This window comes from Alosa pseudoharengus, unplaced genomic scaffold (assembly GCF_046254945.1).
Source record: "Alosa pseudoharengus isolate Yale_2024_CS ecotype anadromous, Long Island Sound unplaced genomic scaffold, YU_APseudo_1.1 YU_APseudo_1.1_scf_16, whole genome shotgun sequence".
NCBI lineage: Eukaryota > Metazoa > Chordata > Actinopteri > Clupeiformes > Clupeidae > Alosa > Alosa pseudoharengus.
The window spans coordinates 30566676-30586348 of NW_027468630.1; the positions used below are offsets into that span (position 1 = coordinate 30566676).

A 19673-nucleotide genomic window follows, 5' to 3' on the forward strand; every position below is an offset into this window, starting at 1 on the left:
GTCTCCCAATCAAGATCAGAGCTTTGGGAACAACAGATTCATCTCTCTGTGAAGTGTGCATCTAGGGAGGGGAGTATAGGGGAGTGGAACAGCATTAACATTCAAGGAAGGTATGTGAGCTGAATAATTCAAATAAGACACAGGGGAGCTGCTAAACTTCCAACAGTGTGCAGCAAAGGCTGAGATTCTTCTTTCACTTCTGTCTGACAGAGTCAGGGTCTACCATGACTCTCTGGTCAAGCCATCATCGCCTAATAAGACAGTTTGATGTCCATGACCAGCTTGCGCTGATGATCTTTGATGAATGCATTTATAGTACTGGAATGCTGAAAGAGGACTATTGTTCATTCAGCAACTACCGTGGTGTGGTCTTCTGAATGTAGAATTCGTCAATAGTACTTCGTATCAACTTGAATAAACTAATGGATTGGAACTCTGATAATATATTCTCCAGGTTTTTGAAGATACTCTTCATGGTTTCAAATAGGGTCCAAGTTGTTTGGCTATTCCATGAATAAATTGTTTAGGTGCAATAAGCCCTGTGCTCTCATAGGGGTGCCCAGCATTGAGCAGTTTGACAGATGGATGGAGCCAGTGAGCGCCCCTGCCTGCCCAGGGGATATGCTAATGCAATAGTTTCCCACCCACCCACCGATTCGAGCAACCCCCAGGGTGGAGATGCGCTCTGTGCTGGCAGAGATCAATGGCCAGAGCAAAGGAAGAAACCTCTCTCCACCCTGAGTGGGAAGGACTCAGATACATATGCTCACTCGGTGAGGCTTCCTTTCACCACGTGACAATTAAGCCAGCTCCAAATTGAATTGCATTCCCTGTATATGGGGCTTGATGGATTGCCTCTGGTGGAGGAGGGTGTGAATGTGTGTGTGTGTGAGAGAGAGAGAGAGAGAGAGAGAGAGAGAGAGGGGCCGTGTATGTTACACACACATGCTCACACAGTGTTAATTTTCAATGGATTGTGTGGCACACATGTTGCCATAGAAACAAGAGGATATATCTCATGGAGCATTGAAACTAAAGCATTTGAAGAAAAATCAACATAACTTTAAAATCCAGGGATGGTGCTTTTAAACACACATTTTTGTATATTTCTGTTCTATTCTGACTGTTTAGATAATAACTGTATTGACTTTGAGCATTTCAAATTTGATTAAAAAATCCTTAGACTCACATGATAGAAGTTTAATCTCCCTTCACAATTTCTTAATCCACCCTTCTTCTGAAGGAAAGCAATTTAACTGGGAGAAGATCAGTTTCCCTGGCAAACACATTGGTAGTTCTTTGAGACATTCCATTAGGTGACTGATAAATGCCCAGTGATTAATTCTTCATTCTGCCTGATGTGATCTAATGCCTCAGTGCTCTAACCTGTGCTCCTGTGTCTCCCCCAGATTTCCCCAGGAACTTAACATGGGCCAGATCAGTTCAGAGATCATGTGGAACCTGTTTGCCCAGGATATGAAGTATGCAATGGAAGGTCAGTGCTCACGTTTCGTAATATACCTCCACATATTTGCATTCTATGTTTAAGTATGCTTTACTTACTGAACTTTCATTATCTTACTTTATCGAGCTACTGTGTCTTATGGATCCTGTCTTAATGGTTGCCTTAAGTATCAGACTCTGTCAGGGGCCAAATTGTCTTTGTCTATTTAAAATAGTGCACTACAAGTCTCCCCTATGGATTACTTCTGTGAAAGGCGATCAAGTTGTTGCCTTTTAATTTTTGCCATCTGAAAACCAAGCATTAATCCTGCAAATGACATCCTAATGAACCCAACAAAGAGTGGCGTTAGATTAACATGTATTAGATTAGCATGTACTGTTCCAGGGCAGAAGGGTGACTACGTGACTTCGTCGAGAGAAGAACCGTGTGCACGGAGGTTTCTTAACGCCTCCAACATCTCTATGCCAGTGTTTCTCAAACTTTTTTTCTGGGGACCCACTTTTTAAAAATGACAGACTATCACGACCCAACTCGTGACTGTGGTAGTTAACAAACTAGATCCTTATAGAAAGCTGTTAGCTTTCTAAGCTATATAAGGTATAAGGAACCAATGAGCTAGGCAACAAATTCCCATTATGTTATTGTGTAGCTTAGTACCCTGGGAGTGAGACAGCTGTAAGTTAGTGTCTTGAGAGTGAGACAGTTGTCTGCGTGACTTTCTGAGTCACTCCTTAGAGCAGTGGTTCTCAAACGTTTTCTTTCATTCACTTTGATCAAGGGGGCATTCTCGAGCCCCACCTGTCCCTCATTGCTCTAAGAAAGTGGTAGGTCAAGCTTAAAATTGTCAAATTTATTGAAATAATGACAAGTTCTAAATATATCCTCTTCAACAGAGTTAAAATCAGCTGGTGCTGCAGATATAATAATAAATAAATAAATACATAATAACACACATATTTCTGTTTTCCAGCAACATAGGAAGCATAGGCCATTTTACAGCATTGTACAATATATTCAATGAAATACCAACATGCTGCATTAAATGGATCCATAATCCAGTCATACTGAGCACTGCTGGTTGGGAAACATTTTTGAAATAAACTTTGCAGGGATGTGATGTAGGCCTACTGTTTAACACATCAGACGTTTCAGCGAATGCAGTAGCCTAATCTTATTTGCTAGGTGAGGTAGGTGCTTGTCTTTGCCTTGTAACTGGACATTTAACTCATGTATCATATATCAAATATATCGCCAGATAGACCAGCTTCATCAAGAAATGTTCATTAGTGAACGTGCTTGCAGATTCAAACATGCGCTCTTCCTCCAAGAAGAGGCGACTCGGAGCTCAAACACGCGCGATAGCACTTTACCTTGGGAAAGCCACCTTGCCTCGCTGTGAAACAGTACAGCCTTTTGGTCAGCTACCATCTCTTCGCAAAGTGCTAGACGCGCTTTTAAGGGCCGGGTTTTGATGAAATTCATCACTCTCACAACAACGTTCAAAATCTCATGTAAGTCGGGACTAACTAAGCTGCCTTGACACGAGCGCTTCCCTATGAATAACACAGTGCGTCCATTGCGCATCGGGTACTACCTGGGCCTAGGCTACAAATAAAAAAATAAAACACCTGTTTTTCACGTCAGTTCGCGCCCCACCTGGCATGTCTCCGGTAGTGGGTCGCGACCCACAGTTTGAGAAACGCTGCTCTATGGGAAGATGGAGACGACTGATAGGGAGCTTGTATCTTCTGTGAATCAGCAACCGTGACTGCAGCTCTGATTGATGTTTATGGTTTTGGGGAGTGTTTAGATTTATGGATCTGAGGTGTAAGTTGCAGCTGAAGACAAAAAAAAAGATTTAGACAGGATAAGATTAGGGGCTTTATCTCGCCAGGACAACATAGTTGATTTCTGCAGGGGCCTTTGCATTCCCCCTTCGGCTGTTGGAGATTAAATGTTGAACCTCACATGACCTCCCAAGGGCTTACATCCCAAAAAATCTATTTAAATCACAGTGCTAAACTACCCAATGTTAATAGCTGGTCCCTCCATAGTCCTAAAATGGACTGAATGAGAGCCTGAAAATGCCTGTCCATCAGTGGGTAGACGCAAGGTTTTTGGTCCCAGGGACGTGCCGAGAGAAATGCCATCCCTAACTCTCCAGTGAGTGTGCAGTGACTTGGAGGGTTTTTAGATGCGTAATTGCTGCATGCTGTCTCCCACCCAGCTGTAGCGGTAACAGCCACACGATAAACAGGCCGGCTGTAATTTATTCCAATCTCTGTTGCACACGCCCGCCGTAATCTAGCTGGGTGCGGGGGGAGGCGGTTGCCATGACAACCAGGTGCCAAGATAATGGTAATCCATGTCACACTCACATACACACACACACACACACACACACACACACACACACACACACACACACATTAAAATAACACACAGTAACACTTGGACACATATTTTCATGGTCTCGGATGCACTCTCTCTTTTAAAGATTCACACATTGCTACAGTATACAGCAACACTACTGATGCTAGTTCCTTTTATTTACCCCTCATGTATTATACATTTTAAATATTAGATTTTGCATTTACCAGGAAACAGCTACCCCACCGGGCACCTCTGCAATCTGTTTTGAAAGGGTTCACCCTTCTCTGTCAAAGACCAATGTCAAGTCTGCCTCTGCTCTGTAGCAAATAGCACACTGTGTCAGCTAGTGAGGTTCAGGCTAATGCTAACAGCTACAAGAGCCTGATAATGCCTCATCCTCAGGAGGGGAAATCCCTCCCCACTCCCCATCACCCAGCAGAGCTGAGCCTGTGCCAGGCTGTGTTACTGCAAGCCCCTGGCAGTGAGAGAGGGTGAGAGAGAGGACTGGGAGAGAGAGAGAGGGAGAGAAAGAAAAGTGAGAGACAGATAGAGAGACGGGTTGGGTTGAGATGAGAAAGTGGTAGAGTGGTGGAGTTGAGAGAGGGCAGAAAGAAGAGAAAGGGGAGATCAAGAGGTCAGGTGCACAAAGAGAAGAAGAAAATAAGGAAATGGAGATAGATAAAATAAAAAAGCTGTACAGAATGAGGGAGGCTGTGCTGTCAGAAACAATCAGGCCAGTACCAGCAGTCACGGAGTTTGAGCAGAATCACATTTTTTAATTATTGTTTGAAGAAAAAAAGAGCTGTTGCTGCTAACCCAGCGTGACATTTAATGTCACAGACTGTGTCCAATTCACTTGAATGTCTTTAAATACGGAAGCTAAGAAATTACTAAATTGAATAGATGCTTGTGATAAAGCATATAACTAATTTAATTGTTCAGGATAATTTTGCATATCACACTGCTGTCCTTTTAGCTGATGTTTGATTGATAGCGATTAGCATAGGTGTTTTGACATCCAGATCATTTTTTGTGTCAGAAATAGATGCTTACTGTGCTTTTTGTCTGTGTAGTTGGACAGACATTGTATGAGGGGAGAGAACTAGTATGCCTCAATCAGAAAGAGGTTGGATAACCAAAGAAATACACAAACTCTTTTTTAACAATTATTATGTAACCAAAGAAAACAGACTTGCTTTTTGGTTTTATAGCCTCTCTTTCTGCATGAGTGGCTTCAAATTCAGATATTGTATGATAGAACCACTTTGTGTCCATTTGGTCATAGAGGCTCAACTGCAGCTTTGAAAACTGGCCTTTTCCTAGCGCACACAGCTTTAGCAGTAGCTTTGTCACTGTCGAAAACACAGGCCGCCTTTAAGGGCTGTAATAGATGGCTCCCCCCCCACCCCCCCAGCGCTCCATTAGGATTGCAGGCGGGACCCTGTGGCTCCTGCGTCCGCCAGCAGCCCTGACTTCACTCCTCAGCAGCCGAGCATTCATCTGCCCCGCACTTTATTTCAATCAGGGCCCTTTACAGCTGATCTGGGACAGCGCCAAACACGCCTGCATGCAAACAGACGGCTCTTTTTCCCCTGCTTCCCTCTTCCTCCCCTCGTCTTTTTTCTCCCCCTCTCTGCGTGATTGCCAGAGCTCCGAGAGGAGATTTGCTCTACTCTCGCTCTCTTTCTGTTTTCTCTCTTTATCTTCCATGCTTCCCTCTCACTCACTCTCTCTCTCAGCTGTCTACCCCTCTTTCTCTTTTTATCTCTCACAGTCCCTTGCTCTCTCGCTCTCTCTCTCTCCTTGAGCATCTCTCCCTCTATGTGCCACCCCTCCCTCTCTCTCCCTTTGAGTGTACCTGAAGCACGTGATCAGGAGGTCAAAGGTTAGCCCTGACAGCGATGCTGAGTGAAACTGGCAGGTCTGCACCTCAGGTGGTCTGGAATGTTGTCATAGCAGAGCTGATTTCAGAGCAGGGGGCTCCTCACGTTGCCTTGGGGATAGTTATGGCATAACGAAGAGGTCCAATCGGTGATGAAAGCAGTCTCTCTCTCTCTCTTTCTCTCTATCTTTCTCTCTCTTCTCTCTCTCTTTCTTTTTTTCTCTCTCTCTCTCTCTCTCTCTCTCTCTAACCTCTTGCAGACTCGTATCAAGGACATACAGTAAGGCGTTATCTGCAGTCACACAATCTGTGAATGGATGATATTCCAAAGACACACGTTTGGAGTAAATCCAAGAAATGTTTACAGTGCTGCCTGGAGAAAGAAAGACATCTTGTCTAAACACAAGCATGGCACATGCATACTATTGCAGGCACAATGCTCCTTTTCAAGTTGACATTGATATTGTAGCAAAGTACTAAAGCACGATATTTATTAAAACACCTCTGCAGTTAGAAATATCTTATATCTCCTTTGTGCCCTTGGGGTACTGTCTCTATTTAATAAAAGTTAACTCTAAGTTTAGAATAGGCTATAGCTTATATCATATACGTTACCATGAAATCAGACCCTGCACTGCCATTATTTCATGCCAACCCTGCAGTGGATTCTCTAATGGTTTCCCTCTATGCTGACCCATTTATTGCGCTCATCTTCTATTCATTACTGTGGCAATAAATTACAGTGTGCTCTGAGAATATACAGGTGACACAGTCTTTCTAAGGAGCCTCCATCCCCTCTTCTGGGTTGCTCCTGTAAGGGATGGCAATTGTGATAAATTCTTCTCCTGGGGAGTGGTGGAGAATGGCCTAGATGTGCTGGAATCTCCACCGAGAGATAAGATGGATTTCTCCGGAAATAAATTCAATGGGGAAATAAGAAGCACATTTCATTGTGACGGGGAATGTGATTATGCTTCATGGTGAAATGAGGGGAACCACGGTGAGGCGGCTGGTAAATAAGGGGAGGTGCAGGTTTGTGTGGCGACGTGACTCCTTTTCTTTTTCGGTTCAGCTAACCTGTTTTTGTGCACCTGTGCTGAGATGCATGAGCTGCCGTTCGTGGCCCTGGTTGTTTTAGCAGCAGGAAAGGCTGTTTCCCCAGCATTCCGTCCAGTAGGAGTGGAGCAGATGAAAGTGGAACCTTTAAGCTGACGAGGAATCAGACCAGAGGTCGGCTGGACACAGATCAGGAATAAGCTGTTTGTGACTCAATACGGAGTGCAGCTTGCTAGTGTTGATTGTGAAGGCCTCCAGAGGTTGCAGTTATAGCTCAGTAGTGCACGAGCTTTTGAACAGCAGGAGATTAAGTCCCTGGTGAATCTGCATGCTTGTGTAAATATCAGTGTATGTACACGCATGGGTGTGTGTAACTGTCATTTCACTGTAAACATGGCGTGTCGTTCCAGTACAGCTGACACAGAGAGCCTCTTGCAAACTGTGTTTGCAGTGATTGTCAAACCGTGGAATCCTAAATGAATCTTTGTGTGCTGCTACTGCAGAATCTCCACTTCCTCTATACAGTATTCCCCATACTGTTACAATCCTACCCCTTCTCCCATCAAGAGATACTATTTCTGTGAGGGTGAGATTAGAGGCCCTGGGTTCAGCTTGCCATGAAATATCTTTGCAGAGATAATTGGAGACAGTGGGGCTCAGCAGGCCTCAGTGGAGACACAGTGAGAGGGCTGGAGATGAAGTTTTCAGACTTGCAGCTGATGAAGATGATAAACAAAGTGGTGGTTCACCTCTTCTGGTTCTCAGTTTCATGTGCTACCAGTCCACAGATTCCCTAAATAAGTGGTAATTAGAGCCCTAATGGCTGCCACACACTAGGCAAGAAATCAGAGACCATATTGCAGAGCCAGGAGGGCAAGCCGCAGCTATGGCACAAATTGTGACTAGTGACTTTTAAAAACATGTCAGACTCTTTGCCTTGGTTGTTTGCTCTTCACAATGTAAATTCCAAGCGGCACGTCAGTGGCTATTGATTTCTGAGGGCTCCTTCTCAGGGTAATATTTACAGTGTTGGAGAAGGTGATGGATGACCTGTGCTGGTGCAGAGAGGTTTTGAGCAGCGCTGGGAGTCATTGTTTGGCACAGACTGTCAGAACCAAACAGCAGTGGCAGTCAGCATACCTTTACTGGAGACAAAGGATGAATGTCTCCTGTGAAGGGGGATTTTTGAAGTTGTATGGGGGATACACCTGATGCAATGATCTTTCGGTAACCCCCTTTTTATGTGATCTGAATTGGAAATATGCCACTGCTTTGGCCTTTTAAAAGTGGCTGTGAAGGACTTGTCATCTACGTAGGGCTCTGTACTCTCCTCTTTGTACATATGAATTCTCACTGCATTATTTCTACAGGTAGTATCACTGTGACCTGCTAACATGGCCCTTCATTGAAAAATGAATAATGAAGAAGGTTTCCATAAAAAAAGGCTTGCTTTATGGTCCTAGGCCTATGATGAGTCTGATTTCATGCGTTGACAGGAAAAAGGGTAGCCCAACCCTAGTCTAGATACTGTATGTATTCCTGAGGCGTTTCATGGCTGAAGGCTGTGATCGCAATGGTGTCTGCAGGAGAGGGGGAGCATGGGCTTGGCTCTGGTGCCTTGTGGGCTGACATTAACAGGACCCCCTGGCCAGAGGTGTTGAGCCTCAATGGAGACGAGGCATATGTCAGCACCACTGTTTGCAAATAGCGCTGTGCAGCCGACACAAATGCCAGCCCATGGGGGGCAGAGAGGGCTTTGTGTGAAACAGCATGAAATCACAGGGCCTATGTGGGAACTCACTGAGCGTGCCCACAGGTATGCAGTTTCACTGTCATGCATGTCATAAACATGTAAACCCTCACATCTAGGCACAAACCTATTGAAATTGGTGATAAATGTTGTTCTGTGACTTTTGATTGTGTGATTGTGGTTGTGTGCAAAGCTACATAGGTTTGTCATATAGGTGAAGAGCTATCTTGCTGTTCGTTTCATCATTTCAAGGCCTTCTAAATTACCTTTTTGAACCTGCCCTTTATTCTTTTTGAAACCCGAGGGGTTCAGTCGTGCCATTCCTTAGATAGATTTAACTGATTTTATAGTGACTTTTGACATCAGCTCTTACCTTGACCTTATCTTTAAATAATCGTAAATTACCATACATCACAGGTGAAAATATGGAGCATGATGTCCTCAGAGGGGGAGAGGGTAGCAGTGCCCGTGGAGGAGTTTGGTGCTCGGCTGGCTGAAGCAGCACTGGCCCTTTTGTTTGGATTATCTGAAGTGAGCAAGAATAACAGCACAGAACAATTCTAAAAGCCTGACCCTCTGCTGAGGTCGCCACATCCTTTTCTCCTCCAAATGGATGGAAATAACTCTTTCTGACCTGTTTACTTAGAGGCGGTCACGGGCCACGGAGAGCAGAATACAGCCGTTTCACGTCTTTGTGTGCGCGAGTGCAGCCGTGGAGATGCAGGAAGACGGGCTGGGGATGGCGTTTGTGTGCGCGCGCGCGCATTCTGCTTAATGAAGTCTTTGATGCATGTGCTGTTTGTCACTCAGTGGCCCTCAGCCGCACACAACAGCAAAAGGAATGGATGCTGCTAATTTTAGCCCGCTATGAAGTCTGAGCAGGAAGTCGGCATGACTATTTCACTGGCTGCCTGGCCTGACTTAATTGAAGGCATGAGGTGTGTGGTGCAGCACCATTCTGCCACATGGGATGTGTGCATTGTATGTGGGACATGGCACAGAAGTGCCATCTTCATTCCTTCATCATCTCTCTGTCATAAATGTTTTGTGAGATGAGGATGTGCACAAGCATCTTAGTATATTTGCAACAAAGCCCAAAACATTAAGCATTCATTGCAGAAGATGTGATTTTACTTAGTGACTATTAATCTCCAATCTTCTCCAATCTCTCTCTTTTTAGAATACGTATCTTTTTTACATGGACTAGGTTGTATATTCTGCAGTATTTTAGCCTGTAATCCAGGGCCCTGTGAGCACACTTTATAGTGTTGGTCAGTAAGGTGCACTACCTGAAGGTTTTTCGAGATGTGTCTCTGCCTGTTGACAGTGTGGTGTGCCAAGAGAAAGTTCTGCCTCCGCTACTTCAAGTTCAAGTCACATGGATTCCCTCCACTGTCTGAACTCATTAACAGACTGGCAGTGGGAGTGGGGAGACTTTTCTGTGTTTCGGATGCTTTCAAATTTAGCCCCTTTTATGTAACACCACAAGATGCTTTCCCATGAGCCTCTGGGAGCCGGGGTGTTTGACGTGTTTGTGTTTGGATGGCGAACACTGTCAGCACGGGTCTGAGGTGCCCCCAGAGTGTCATTGGCTCGTGTCGGAGCTCACTCTGCCCGCTGGCCAGCTGCACTGGAGGGGGTGAGGGGGTGGTGGGGTGGATTTGGGGGGTGGGGGGGGGGGTGCGTTTGGCACCATGTGGGTGGGCAGTAGGCCCTCTGGGGGGGGGGGGGGGGGTAGGCACAGCTCGGCACCGCAATCCTCTGAGCTCGCACCTCAGTCTGTAGTGGCAGAGCCAGGAGGAAGGACAGCGGTGGAAGGGACCGGCTGCTGCGTGGGTGAGTCAGTTTAGGGGGGAGGGGGGGGGGGGGGGGTCAGGGATGGGAAGTGAGGGGCAGAAGCCACAAAGGGGAAAAGTCCCTGTGGTGAAATGGATCCGGAAGAAGCAGGGGGGAGACCCAGGCATGAGCACCTGCATAACAATGTGACTCACGTCAGTCGTCAGCGCCCCGGCACCCCTGCGCACCTCGCCCTCACGCGGCCCGGTGACTCACCGCGAGGGAGCAGTCCCCCCCGGGCCAAATACGAGTCGCCGCACAGCAGATTGGACTGCCGTGTGGTGCACTGAGCGCCAAACATTAATCTTCATGCTCTGTAACATTTAGAGCGTCCAGCAGGGGAGTTTCGCTCCAATCAAGGCTCTTCCTTTCTTAAACCTGTGTGTCCTTCACATGGCACTGTTGACCGATGTTTTACACTCACAGAGGAAATTGTGTAGTTACTAGAGTGAGGTCATGGAAAGCACATTTCTTTCCCATGAGAGGGCTATACAGCTCAGCATGGCACCTCTATGAATCCACCACGGCAATGACATGCATACTAACCGCGCAAGAGCGCCTGAGTAGCCCTCCCTCCCCCTCCTGACTGGGCTCAGGGCACGGATGTTCAGATGGGGCACGGAGCGTGCAGTGTGTGGGTGAGAGCTCCTCTCTCTCTCTCTAACAGCTTCTGACAGCTGTCACGCCCCCGTCTCCCAGGAACCTGCGTATGGAAATTGCGCTCGAAATCCCATCAGCGAGGCAGGAAATTACAATCAACAGTTGCCAGTTTGCATGTGGGCCACGGAGCTTCACCAGGAGACACCAAAGCCCCGCCACCCCCCCCTCGACAACACCTCCAGTCCCACGCAGAGCCCACTTCTGGGGCTTGAAGTTTGGCCTGACGGGGGGCACGGGGAGGAAGCCTGTGAAGCTCCGAGGCTTGTTTCTGCTCTTGGGGCTCTTTATCTGCATGGCTCCTCCAGCAGCTGCAGGGATGATGAGCAAAGCTCCACGCGTATCCAGGAGGGCCTTTGAGCTTAAGTAACTTGCAGCGATGTGCTTTCGAGTGTGCCGGATCAACTTGTAGCCCGAGGCAGAGCCAGGTAACAGGAAAACTCAGAGGGCCACACATATCAGATTGGGAGAGTAAGAGGTGCCGACACACAGATGTCCCTGAGCAAAAGAGGATGATTTACACTCCAGTGAGCGGGCTGTCTGCCGGTCCTGCACCACAGCGCCTGGACAATGACTCTGGGTGCTGCTCCTACTCTCCTGCAACTTTAAAGTTTTGGAATGTCACGTCTAGTGACAGGCTTGATGGAAAGTTATGTGATACAGCCTCTTGCTGTTAAAGGTCATCGTGATAAGATTGTTTCCCCCTTTTATATTTTCTGAGGATTCACTTTTCTCAAGTCGGGTACCTAATGAAAGTCCTGTTGAGTTCAGACATTTGGCAATGAAGCTGGACTCTCCTTTGTCCCCCACACAATGCCCTTTTGAAAATAAGACAAATAGTAGTCTCAAAACTCCACCATATCCTGGGGTCACTACCTGAAAGGATAGCCAATTGGTTTTAATGTGGTGTCCAACTGAGACATATCTGTTAGCGTGTTTTGGCTTGACCTGCCCCCTCTATCCTGCTGCGTGGTCAGCTCAGTAGTGCGTCTCACTCCCACTCCAGTCCAGCCTCCTTGAGCAATTAATTCATCAAGTAGAGATCCAAATGGTGCCGGATGCCTCTGTCAGCAGAATCAGAGGGCTTTTCCTGATTGTCTCGACTCGTTCTGAGAATTGTGCGGGGAGATGAGTGAGACCCTGAGTCATTAACTGTGTTTGAGGGGGAGCTCTGCACTCTGCTCCTCTGGGCCAGCCAGATATCGGACAGGGCGCCAATTAGCATAAACTGCTGTTAAGCAAATCCCAGCCCTTCAGAGCAAATGGAAAATACACACCTAAATTCTTCAAATCTGAGAGAGAGAGAGAGGCAGAGAGAGCGGGGCAGGGTGGGATCAGCACTCCTGTTGAGGAGATAAATGTTATGACTGGCTCTCTGTTTAGGATTACCGCCACCTCCTTTTTGCCAATTCTATTTAATTTCACCGTTCCATTTCCTTGCAACAGTTCTTATTGTACCTTTTTAAGCTCTAGCAGTCACTTTGGCTCATCTCATATACACTGTAATAGAGATAAAGAATGTGTGCTCTGACTGTTTCATTAACACACCTCTGATGAAGATGGAGATCCAGTCAGCCAGTGATAACTTAGGAGACACTGGGGCCAGGTGACTCCCAGTCATGTGACCATATTATTTCATAATAGATTAGATGATGATCACTGGGACTATTCTATCCCAATCAAAGCATAAATCTCTATCAAAGAATCATTTAGTTAAATTCTGTTTTTAATTTTGATCTCGTAAGCCGAGCTAATGGAGAATACACTTCACTGCCTGTGAAATAATGCACCAGATGGAAACCTTTCATATCCTCAACTAACCGCATTGCCTTGTAAAGGTGTGCAAACAAAATGTGTTTGAAGAAGTGATCTGTATTGCTGTCAGATTGTCTATATTACTGCCTGTGCTCATACACATAATAAAAGATCGCGTTCACACTCATAGACACCCCATCTGAGGGAGCATCCTAGGCCCATCTCCTTCCCTTTCCGCATGCTTTAACTGCTTTTGACAGGCAGCTCTCGTCACGAAAGCATGAAATTTGTCATCATCTCTTGACTGATGGTGTCCTGGGGAAATGGGGGCTCTCCAGGAAGCTGTCTGTCTTAGGTGTGACTGCCCGAGATATACGAACGGCGCACCTCACTCAACGTCCACTCCCATCTCGGAGCCGATGCGCCCGACTGGATGACGGTGGCAGTCCAGTTATTAGCAACGCACAACAAATGAGTCTGTGCAGGCGTGTCCACCCACCCTCTCTGCAGTAGCAGCGCCAGATCTGTCTGCACTGTTTGTTTGTAGGTGTCTTTGTCCAAACATCCCCCTTCGGCTGATGATGCCAGCAGAGCATTTTATTTGGCCTCCCTGTTATGTTCACTTCTGTCAAGTGGAAGAAATGTTTAAAGAAGTGTCAGGGAAATGATTGCATGCCAAAAGCAAGAGATTGTAAACCTTAGGTAGGACATGACTTGGCCCCCCTTAAGCGGATTTACTCACACATGCCTCTAGCTGAATGTTGCAGGTAGACCACACAAGCTTAACATTTGGCCACAGTTAAAGCTTATGAAACATCAACAGTCATTTTGGCATATTGAGATGAACTTCCAACTCCCTTTCAGCCTTCTAGATCATTCTAAGTTTTCCTGAATCTTCCCAGGCCAGCTTTAGAATGTCAAATGCACTTAACTTTTTGGGAAATTTTGTACACGCATCAAAGGCCAAATGCTCTGCCTGAGGCATCAAATGACTCCAGCATCTGTGGGTTGCACTCAATAAAACCCTGTTTAGAGACTCATTAGTTAGAGATATTAGACTGGATCATGAATTTACCTTTGAAGATCAAGGATGGAAAAACCTCTGCTGTGCCCCACCACAGTCAATGTCATTATATTCAACTGTGTAAATGTGCTGTGATGGGGGTGGTCAGTCTCTCAGCTGGCAGTGTTCCACCTACACTGCCCAGTTTTCTGTCAGTACCCACAGAGTTTTTTGTGTATAGCTGTTACACTGCTCTCCATGGTCCGTTGTTCGGTATGTGCAGCCATGGATACACTCCAGTGGAGACATCCACAGAAGACCCAGGAGAGTTGACCTTCAGAATCTTCCAGACTACCTGTCCTCATTCATGTCAGTCAAGAGGCCCCTATATGCCTCCACTGGGAAGCGCATCCTAGTATGTAGGCTCGCTATTCCTGGTTTAAAGAGGAAGCGGTGTAGTTACATCACACGGGAGCAGCCTGGAGCGCAGAGGAGGGGGTGGGCACGTTGGAGGGCTTTGGGTTGTGGGCATCGACCCGCCTGGGCAACTGGGGCTCAGGGCTGCCCCGGTTCTGCTCTGCCCATCACAGCGTGCGCAGCCCACGCCTCTGCCACACTCAACCACCGAGATGCCCGCAGTGCCTACTCAGCCGAGTTATCAAAGTGGCACCGTCACACCGGATCACATTTCCCCGCCATGAGTTTCCCTCCTAGTTCACACAGGACTGAGGATACTCGCTGCACGATGGGCAGACAAATGCTCAGGATCTCAAGGTACGGCACATCCGTTAGAACAACAAAGACTCGAAACAGGGAAATGTACTGTATGTTGCCAAAGTGACAAAGGATTTGTAATGCCTCCATTTCTCCCATGAAGAAAATCTGTGGGATTTGTGGAAAGACAACTGTCAGCTTCATGGTATTAATATGGTGGCAAGCATCCAGGTGGTGATTGGGTTTGCTATTGTAGCAGAAAGCGTGAATGTATACTGTAGGTGAAAACATGGATTATAGGCCCTTTGATGTTCAAGGGGAAAGTCATTATGCTCTTTCTCACTTCTCTCTCCCAAACACAGAAGCATTCCTATAGTGAAAACCTTGAATTCCACCATCACATATTGCCTGTAACAGTGTGCTTGAAATGGCTTTTGTCCAGGATTCTGTTGATTTTTGATTGGACATACTGGTGGTCTCTACTTTGCAATTCTAAATATGGCTTTTATGTTTACATCCCCAGCACACAGTCAGATCTTTTTGTACCAGTGTCGACTTGTGTATGTGTGTGTGTTCCAGTAGATGGCTAAAATATGGATTGAGTCATTTGAATAATTAATGTGTGCAAAGGGAACTTTTATCAATGTTTATTGTGAATGCCTCCTATGTCAAAAGCTATTTTGTAAAAATGTTTATTTTATGCCCACAATGATTAACTGGGGCGCATTCTAACCGTCACTATGGCTGTAAATGGCCGCAGGGGGACAATAAAAGACTCAGGAAAAGCAGTGCCATTATTGTCTAAATCAGTCAACGTACTGAGCTGCACTCTCATTGGTCCAAGACTACACACAGCACAGGGTGACCAGATCCCTGGACGGAGCCGAATGAGGGAGAATGGATGAATTTCAAATGTATCAGGAGATCAGAGGAGACAAGCATTTAAGGTCGATGTTTGGTCGTCCCTCAATCTGTCAAGCAGATAGCAGTCAATGGGCAAGGCAAGGCAAGGCAAGGCAAGTTCAATGGGCAAGTGCTGACAGTGCTACCTGCCTGGCTGAGGTGTTGCTCATATCCATTCAAATTGGCAGATGAGCTGCTATACTGCACACTGCAGCAGACACAGTCTGTAATCTGCATTGGCTTTCTTGTCTTTTTCTCTGTTCCGTTCCGTTCCCTCTTCATTTCTATTAGTTTGTCTGCCAGTGTTCTAGCGCATTTTCTCTCCTTGACTTGTCAGCTAGTATCCTTTTTGTCTCTTGACGTTTTTTCTCATTCAATACAGAGAAGCTGCGATGTCTACTGTCCAGTCCACAAGAAAATCCATATGGGGCAGCCTTCACCCAATCTAACTTTCATTAAGTCCTGAGTCAGGTCCTATTTGGAATGCCTCTCACTGCCAAGGTCATGCCAGCGTCACCATAAACCTTGCTGATTTTAAACACAGGGCTCCCTGACATGAGTTTGAGATTGCCTGCCTCTCCCAATATTGTGAACATGAGGCTATTGGTTCGGGCTTGAAATCTCTCTTCACTACATGTTGTTCCTATTTGTTCCTGAGGGCTCAATATTAGGCCTGAAGGGCCGCGGCACCGTCTCATCTGCTGTCAAGTCCATTGAGCCAGAATGGTGGCCACTCGTTGGTTTAGGGTTAGTTCCTTATATCTGACTGAATACTGAATGAGAGCCGCCAGCATATATTGTGGTAAATAGACACAGCTCAGAGCAGCAGGGCCAGCCAAAGAGCTGCTTAGAGTTGCACTGCTGCAGTTTAAAGGGACTGGCTGGCTGTTTGCAGGGTATGTAAAGGGACAGTGGATGGACTGTAAAAGTGCTCATTTTAATTAGGAGGCTTTGAACACAGCAGCCGGTCCGCACCCCAGAACAAACGAGATGCGCTGGGGAAGCTACATGAAAACATGCCTTTCTTTTTTCCCCCTCCCCTTTCTTGTGATTTTTTCCAAATGGCTACACAGCTCCCTGCAGCACAGAGTCCACTGTTAAAGAGGTTTAAGCATTCTTTTTGAATTTGCACGTACCAAAATGGTAGCAGTACATCTAAGGGTTGTTTTGGGATGTTTTCCTTTGAACCGCTGAACTATCTGAAATGAAATCATCTATTACCTTGTCTGTAGCGTGAACATGCCAGTTGACAGAGTTTATTGGTATGTGTATTATTTGGGGGCTAAAGAGGGGGCAGCCTCTGCTTTTGTTCATTATGAGATGTGCATGATGACACTAAAGAGAGGAACTCTTAATTTAAGAATTCTTATTTTTCTTGCCCAAAGTATGAGACTTGTTTGTTACACAGAGTTGTATGCTTAAACATTTAAAACAATCATGTATAATGTGTAATCACAATCAAACCCATAAAGACATGTTACATACTGTATGCAGAGTGAGTGATGTATGCTGATCACCATTAAAGTGTCTCATGTTAACGTATTTGTATTCTCTTTATGTCACCTTTTCTGTTGCAGAGCACGATAAACATCGTCTATGCAAAAGCACGGAGTACATGAATTTGCATTTCAAAGTCAAATGGTTCCATAATGAGTACGTCCGAGATCTGCCAGCGTTCAAGGGGATCCCACCGGAGTATTCTCTGTAGGTATTCACGCTCACCCCACTGGCATCGTGTCTGTCTTGTGTGACTTTATATTCCACTCACTTTGTGGCTTCCTTTCTTCAGCCCTCTCTTTATATATTTATATATGGATGTCGTATTACTCATGTGGCCATTCTTCTTTCCGTACCAGTCATGCCGACTCCCTCTCTCCTCTCCCATGCACTGTCACAGCACTTAAATTCTGAAGTCCAAGTGAACGCATGACCTAGAGCTCGCACACAGTGTGCCACAAGGGTGATCCCCTCTTGCATTACAAGTCATGTATTTGTAATACACGTGTAGAAACACATTGCCCTTTCATGCGCGCCCGTTGTTGGTGAAATAGCATCCAATCCATTAGGCTGAATGATGAGTGTGTGTGGGAGACGGTGACAGCCAGGACAGGATGGCGAGCGATGCGCCCGGCCTGTCAGTCAAACAACACCTTGAGAGGAATCGATTTTCCCAAAGGCAGCGATTGGAGCGCCGCGCCTCCTCCACTCCTCGCCTGCTAGATATTATTATTATTATTAATCTCTCCGGCCGGAGTCTGCATGCTGTCTGACTGGGAGTCTGGCTGGAATCACCTGCAACACACTTCTGGAGAGCATCATCATAATGATGCAATTACCATACGGCACAAGGGGGAAGCCATGTGCTCTTCCCATTTTATTTACTTTTTCCAGTTCTATGTGAATATGTCTCTCTCTCTCTCTCTCTCTCTCTCTCTCTCTCTCTCTCTTTGTGTGTGTGTATGTGTGTTGAAGCCTGTTTCTCTCTCCCCATGGACGCTGTGCTGTGTGCCTGTGAAGTGCTGCTCCTATAAAACGCTCAGTGTCTCTTTACTCCACCCTCTGCGGTGTCCGCTGCTTTCCAGCATTTCACAGAGCTGCTCTGCACAGTTCAACAGGGCGCCAAGCACTGTGGGCCTCTGTGCTGCTCTCTCCTCAGCCCCCCATTGGACTCCTCTTCACATCATGCCCCTCCACCGTGCTGGAGCACTACAGCACTGCTCCCTCCACCTGGGCACTCTTTACTGCGCCACTCCAGCACACTATAGAACCTTCTTTCATTCATTGCACGGACATACTGTACAGTATGTGTATGTGTTTTTCATTATGTCCACACTAAAACTCACTTTGCTAATGAGGTATTCACCCTCACCTCTGCTCCCCCGTACCTGTGCGTGTCTCGGCTGGTTGTCCTTATTGCTTAATGCATGCACGTTGCTTTGGCCTTCTGCCCTTTTGTTCTTCCCAACATTATGACTGTCTCCAAATCAACATGCTTTACTGCCTAGATATTAATTCAGTCTGCATTGATTTGCATTAATGCCTTTTAAATGTTGTAAATCTCTCCTTGGATTCATAATATATTGTGACAAGCAAGCCCTCCACCGTGCAAGATGTTGCCTACCAATATTAAAAATGCCTCGCTTATTGAGCTAAATCTGAACATGAATTGGAGTCCTTCCCACACAGATTTATGAAATGCTGGAAGTTGCTACGTGGAAAGCTTTTAGGAGTTGTGTCACTTGAACACCTGCTCTACCAGCCTTCCCCCATTGCTGCTGTTGCTCTCCATATCAATCAGCGGTCGGATCTGTAGCCACACGGCCTGCATGTTATCTCAGCAGCACAAGCCATCCCCTCACAGCCCCTGCGTGCATGTGGGTGCACACCCCATCATTACCTCGGTGCAGATGTTGATTGGCACTTTTGAGGTGCCATGTCCACACAGCTTTGGAAATGAATGGAGTTGAGACAGTGGCACAAAGCTTTTTTTGTTGTTGTTTTTCTAATGAGGTCTGGGCTGCACAGCCTATCATTATAAAACTCCCCAAAAACAGCTTAGTCGAGAAAAATACAAAGTGAGCCACAGCAGCAGCAGCAGGCTTGGCGGATGTCCTCTCTGCCGGCTGTTCCATCCCTCAGCACACCCTTAATTGCTGTAATGGGGGTCGGAGCCCACAGCCCTCCTGGGGAACGGTGTCTGTGAGGGATTTTGCGACAGGATCACGAAGCATTACTGCGACCTGACGCGTTGCGCTCTCTCTCTCTCTGGCAGGTGGTTCGAGCCTTTTGTTATTCAGTGGCTCGATGAGAACGAGGACGTGGCCATGGACTTCCTTAATGGTGCTCTCGAGAGGGATAAGAAAGACGGGGTAAGTACTCGCTTACTTTTCAAGACCACTCACACAACTGAGACGTGTGCTCGTCATCCATCCCAGCAGGCTAAAATGGGCTTAATACTGTACGTTTACCTGAAACATTTGCTTGGATGTTTCATCCTCATCATCCTCATCCTCATCCTGTTTTAACTAAGCTCCAGTAAGAACATACAGTATGAGGAGTTTAAGCAGTTTAATATTTTCATTAAAAATAATGTCTCACTGCATCATGGTCCAACATATTGTACTCAGAGGCTCATAGCAGGATTGACTTTGTGTGCTAAACTGATGGTTGGAACTATGGGGCTGATTGGATTCATACATTAATTGCATACAATCCTCAAAAGTTTTTTTATCACAATAATTAAATCCAGTTGATAAAACAGGTTTATTAGGAGGTGCAT

At 46.2% G+C, this 19673-nt stretch overlaps 1 protein-coding gene across 1 annotated transcript in view; it reads left to right on the plus strand.

Annotated features, from left to right (window-relative positions):
* The window catches only part of unc13c (unc-13 homolog C (C. elegans)), a 90645-nt gene that overhangs the window by 45479 nt on the left and 25493 nt on the right, over positions 1 to 19673 (plus strand). The window contains exons 18-20 of the mRNA XM_076286624.1: positions 1410 to 1495; positions 16972 to 17098; positions 19167 to 19263. Coding sequence (XP_076142739.1) covers positions 1410 to 1495; positions 16972 to 17098; positions 19167 to 19263 — 310 coding nt within the window. The remainder of the gene's footprint in view (positions 1 to 1409; positions 1496 to 16971; positions 17099 to 19166; positions 19264 to 19673) is intronic.